The 5,716-nt window shown below is 43.0% G+C and overlaps 1 protein-coding gene across 1 annotated transcript in view; it reads left to right on the top strand.

Annotated features, from left to right (window-relative positions):
* The first annotated feature begins 2,177 nt into the window (after positions 1-2,177).
* The window catches only part of LOC102428041 (guanylate-binding protein 4-like), a 17,109-nt gene continuing 13,570 nt past the window's right edge, over positions 2,178-5,716 (top strand). Inside the window, exons 1-2 of the mRNA XM_023747147.1 lie at positions 2,178-2,283; positions 2,502-2,698. Coding sequence (XP_023602915.1) covers positions 2,228-2,283; positions 2,502-2,698 — 253 coding nt within the window. The 5' untranslated portion in view covers positions 2,178-2,227. The remainder of the gene's footprint in view (positions 2,284-2,501; positions 2,699-5,716) is intronic.

The raw sequence follows: 5,716 nt of genomic DNA, 5'->3' as shown, positions 1-5,716 counted from the left end.
TGACCTTTGAGGAAGTTACTTAAACTCTGTGTGCCTCCGTTTCCTCACATGTAAGGTGACGATCATAATAGTATCTACCTCATAGTTTGCCCTAGGGAGGTGATGGCGAACCTTTTGACATGAGTGTCAGAGGTGACACGCAAACTCATTTTTTTGGTTAATTTTTCTTTGTTAAATGGCATATAAATATATAAAATTAATATCAAAAATATAAATCTTTGTTTTACTATGGTTGCAAACATCAAAAAATTTCTATATGTGACACAGCACCAGAGTTAAGTTAGGGTTTTTCAAAATGCTGACACGCCGAGCTCAAAAGGTTCGCCATCACTGATGCTAGAGCCAGCCGTGAAATGAATAAAACTAAAAAAAAAAAAAGACCGTACCCTTTTATGTAATGATGTTTACTTTGAATTTATATTAGTTCACACAAACACTCCATCCATGCTTTTGTTCCGGCCCTCCGATCCAGTTTAAGAACCCATTGTGGCCCTCGAGTCAAAAAGTTTGCCTACCCCTGTGACCCACCAAAAGCATGATAAATGTGATAATTTTAGGTATTCTGTCTTTGCTGTGTTAGTTGCAGTCAATCTTGTATCCTTATTTGTATTAGCCAGAGGATGAAGTCAGAATAGGAGTGATGGATCTTTGGCTTCCATTACCCAAAAAGGAGTAGGGGCAGGATTTTTAGATATTTTTAATTTTAATATTAATTTTTAATTAAATTTATTGGGGTGGCACTGGTTAACAAATTTATACAGGTTCCAGGTGCACAATTCTACAGCACAGTATCTGTATACTATATTATATTTACCACCAGAAGTCAAGTCTCTATCCATCACCGTTTATCCCTCCTATTCCCTCCCCCAACTTCTCTCACCCCTCCCTAGTAGTCACCACACTGTTGCCCTGTACATGAAATCTTTCTTTTTTTTTCTTTTTTCTCAATACCTCCACCTCCAGCCCCCATCCCCTCACCCACCTCCAACAATTGTCAGCCTGCTCTCTATCTATGAGTCTGCCTCTATGTTGCTTGCTGGTTCACTATGTTCATTAGATTTCACATATGAATGGAATCATATGATACTTGTCTTTCTCTGACTGGCTTATTTCATTTAGCATAATTCAGGTTTAAAGCACTCAGTAATGACCTCCGTGTAAGCCCAAGGTGGTTTACTCATTGCTAACAGATTGTAGTTTACTAAACCTTCTTCTTTTTAGTTGATTACATTTGTAAAGGAGCGAAAACATAACTGTCAACTGATAGCAGCAGAAATACTTGCTGTCCTTAAAACTCTAGTGTCTTTGGCAGTACCCAATTCTATTGCATAGTCACTCATGATTTACCCTGAGTGTGTTATGTTCAGCGTTATCATCTATTCCTACCACACACATAACCACTACTTCAATCAAATAAAATAACATGCTATACCTTTGTATTAACACACTCTGACGATTCTGATTGGCTTCTGTAGATCCTTCCACAAACCTGGTCCTTTTCTCTCCAGAATTTCACATTCTGTCCTTTCTTTAAAGCAAAGGCCTACTATTTTCAACTAATGGGATTGCATCTCATTGAGACATATCCCTTCTTGCCCTGAAATCACAAAGTAATTTTTCTGGGTTTTGTATTCCCATTTGCCTTTTATGTTATTACATTGGCTTGCACTCCTGGCAGAGCTGATCACCTTGGATGCATTTACATGTTACCATGTATATTTGAGTTTCCAGCGAGTCATCTCTGAAAGTCAGAGATTGCCCTATGAAACTTTATATCCCCCAAACTAAATGTGGTATCTGGAATTTTTTAGATGCACAATAAGAAGTTTGTGAATTTAATTGACTAGCATTTGTGTCACTAGTAAGCTCATGGTCAAGAGAAAGCTGCAAAAAATCATTACCCACTTATCATTGCATACTTCTATGTTCTTGGGACTCTTTTAAATATTTGACACACATTCACATTGTCATTCACTTCTCTTAATTGCTAAAGAACACGAGCCATGAGAGGTGACAGTGTGAATAACCAAAATGAGGTTTGAATTTAGCATTGTCTTCACAATGTATGTTATTTGCCCTACTGTTCAGTTTTAGTAGAGCTGGCATAGTGCATGAACAACTGAACAAGAAAATGAACTGTAGACACCTCAGTCCCCTTCTGTGAACTTTCTAGGGCGACTCAAAAAATGACTCATGGATCTTTGCCCTGGCCGTGCTTCTGAGCAGCATGTTTGTCTACAACAGCATGAACCACATCAACCACCAGGCCCTGGAGCAGCTACAGTATCCTTCCAGGAAATGAACCACCATGTGACATGGAGTCTATGGGAATGTAACTGAGAATATTTTGTTATTGTTTTCATTGTTTTTTCCTCATGTCAATAACCATGGTTGAGGAGAAAGGGACACTAGGTGAATGGGACTGTTCAAAAAAATTATTTCTGGGTGTGATCTGGAAATTTTGGCAGGAAACATTTCTCATTCCTTAGCTAAGATCCCAGCTATGTGACTGAACTAACAAAGCTAATCAGAGCAAAATCTTCTCCCAGCTCTGGTGAAGCAGGTGACTCAGCCGAGTTTGTGAGTTTCTTTCCAGACTTTGTTTGGGTTGTACGGGATTTCATGCTGGAGCTGAAGTTAGATGGTCGCACCATCACTGAAGATGAGTACCTGGAGCATGCCTTGGAGTTGGTTTCAGGTATCAGAGGATGGTCTGGGAGGTGGAAGTATAACATTTGACTCTTCGTTTAGAGCTCACATTGTATTTCTTGCCAGAGGACTATAACATAAAGTTCTATACGGCAATCTCTGACTTTCAGAAATGACTTGTTGGGGTGTAAATACACATGGCAACATGCAAATGCCTCAAAGGTGATCAACTCTGCCAGTAGTGAAACCCAATGTAGGATGTGATCAGTGAACACTATGATACAATTCTTAAGTTCAATTTTTATTTTTTATTGCATTGAGGCCTGTGCTAATGGCGATATGAATATGACAGGTTGGGTATGGTTTTAATTGTTATCAATACTGAAAAAACACAAGTGACTAAAATTTAAGCTGGCTGAGGAAATGCAATATCCAACATTGTACCAAAGATTTTAGGAAAATTGACACCATGAAAAATTTGAGGATAGCAACCAGTGCTAAGATAGCCTAGGGCTCAAATACTTGTGTTCTGGTTAAGTTTAGAGCTCCTCTGCTTCTATTTGAAGAAAAATGCCCATCAATATAGAAGACAGGATCACAAAGATATCAAATGACTCATTTTTAAAATGTATTTCATGTTGTCTGTTTTAATGGCCCCCAAATTAATATATTCTTCTAGTAAGACTGTAAAATCATTCATTACCTCTCTCATATAGTATCACTCTCTTCATTCTATAGCCTGTTATCAGGTTAATAGAATAAATTCATTACACAGAATTGATTTAGCAGAGAGAAAAATGGGTGGTACCTAGATGAATGTCAATTTTTGCTTATTTAATATTTTATTTATTTATTCAAAAATCATTTATTGAACAACTGATATATGCCCAGAATTACTCAGTGTGACATTGTCACATCCAATATAATCTGTGATAGAGAACAGGTGAAATTTTTAAGTGGCATTACATTAAGCTTATATATATATATATATATATATATATATATATATATATATATACACATATACTAGAGGCCCTTGTGCACGAAATTCGTGCACTGGGGGTGGAGGGGAATCCCTCAGCCCGGCCTGTGCCCTCTCACAGTTTGGGACCCCTCGCTCCTTACCGCCCACCTGCTTGCTGCTCCCTACCACTCGGCTTGCTGCTCCTCAGTGCTGCCACGGAGGTTCATGCCACCTCCGCTGCACTCACCAGCCATGAGCCCGGCTTCTGGATGAGCAGCACTTCCCCTGAGGGAACTCATTGTCCCTCCAGGCCCTGGTTGGTGTGGATCAGTAGTTAGAGTGTCCTCCTACACACCAAAGGGTCATGAGTTCGATTCCAGGTGAGGGCACCTACACAGGTTGTGGGTTGCTTGGGCAACTGATCGATGTTTCTCTTTCTCTTTCCCTCTCCCTTCCTCTCTCTCTAGAATCAATGAAAAGAACATATCCCTAGAGGAGGACTTAAAAAGAAAAAAAAAATGCTGGTTTGGTTCAGTGGATAGTGCTTCTGCAGGCAGACTGAAGGGTACCAGGTTGGATTCCAATCAAAGGCATATACCTGGGTTGCTGGCTTAATCCAGGGCCCTGGTCGGGGATTCAGCAAGAGACAACCATTTGATGTCTCTCATTTTAGTTTCTGTCTTTCTCCCTCCCTTCCACTCTCTGCAAAAAAAAATAAAATAAACAAAAAAAATCAATGCAAAAATGTCCTCAGGTGAGGATTAACCAAAACAAACAAACAAACACCCATTCCCAGTGTGATTATTGAAGGAGCATATGAAGTATTTGTTGAATGAACAGGAAGGGATGAGACTTTGCTTTCTAACTGTTTTAGCAACTCTGCAAGCCAGAGGGTTTATTTTTTATTTTTTTAAAATATATTTTATTGATTTTTACAGAGAGGAAGGTAGAGGGATACAGAGTGAGAAACATCGATGAGAGAGAAACATCGACCAACTGCCTCTTGCACACCCCCTACAGGGGATGTGCCCGCAACAAAGGTATATGCCCTTGACCAGAATTGAACCCGGGACCCCTCAGTCCACAGGCCGATGCTCTATCCACTGAGCCAAACTGGTTAGGGCCAGAGGGTTTATTTTTTATTTTCATTTTATTGATTGATTATTTTAGAGAGAGGAAGGGAGCGAGAGGAACATCAGTGTGTTGTTCCACTTACTATGCTCTCTTTGGTTGCTTCTTGTCTGTGCCCTGACCAGGGATCCAACCTGCAACCTTGCTGTATCAGGAGGAGGTTCTAACCCACTGCTCAGGGTGCTGCCTGTCACGGCCCCTCAACAAAATCCCTCTGGTGTGCCCTCTCCCCTGCTGTGGGTCAGAGCTCCTCTGTCACAGCAAAGGTTTGGGTTCCATTCTGTCAGGTTTTGGGTTTGATTCCTGGTCCAGGCTGACTGCTGCTCAGCAAGTGACTGAGGACCATTGAAGTCCATGTGCTCTAGTCATTCGGCGGGGACCCAGGGGTTCCATGGCTGACTTGGCGGACTCTGATCCCTGCTACCCCCAGTCCTCCATCCAGGGCGACTTCAACTATAAAAGCTGCGTAGCTTCCAGGTAGGTCGCCCTCTCCATGGCTCGCCAGGCTTCGTTTCTGCGCAGTTGCCCTGGGAGGTGGATTTCTGGGTTCCCAGGGAGAGCCGGTTGGGGGCTGAGTGCTGGCTGACCTCTGCGGTTGCCCCACCAGCCCTGATCTCCCCTGCCTGTGGCCCCGCCCCTCACTTCCTGATCTCAGATCAGGGGACCACAGGCACCTCAGTAACCAGTCCCCTTGGTGCCGCCATGACTGTGGCCCTCCCCTCCCTTAGCCATTGCAGATCAGAGGGCTGCAGGCACGGCTGCACCCTGGGGCTGCACCCGGTGCCCAGGATGCTGCCGTGCCTGCTGTCCAGCTCCTCCCTTCGTGATCGCATATCCGGGGCCGTAGGCAAGGCTGCACCTGGTCCCCAGGTGCAGCCATGCCTGCGGCCCCGCCTCTCCCTATAAGATCGCAGATCAGGGGACTGCAGGCACAGGGGCACCGAGTGCGGGGGTGCCGCTGTGCCTGGGCCC

The sequence above is a fragment of the Myotis lucifugus genome, unplaced genomic scaffold (genome assembly GCF_000147115.1).
Source record: "Myotis lucifugus unplaced genomic scaffold, Myoluc2.0 scaffold_799, whole genome shotgun sequence".
In the NCBI taxonomy this organism is placed as follows: domain Eukaryota; kingdom Metazoa; phylum Chordata; class Mammalia; order Chiroptera; family Vespertilionidae; genus Myotis; species Myotis lucifugus.
This window is presented reverse-complemented; position numbering and strand designations above follow the sequence as displayed.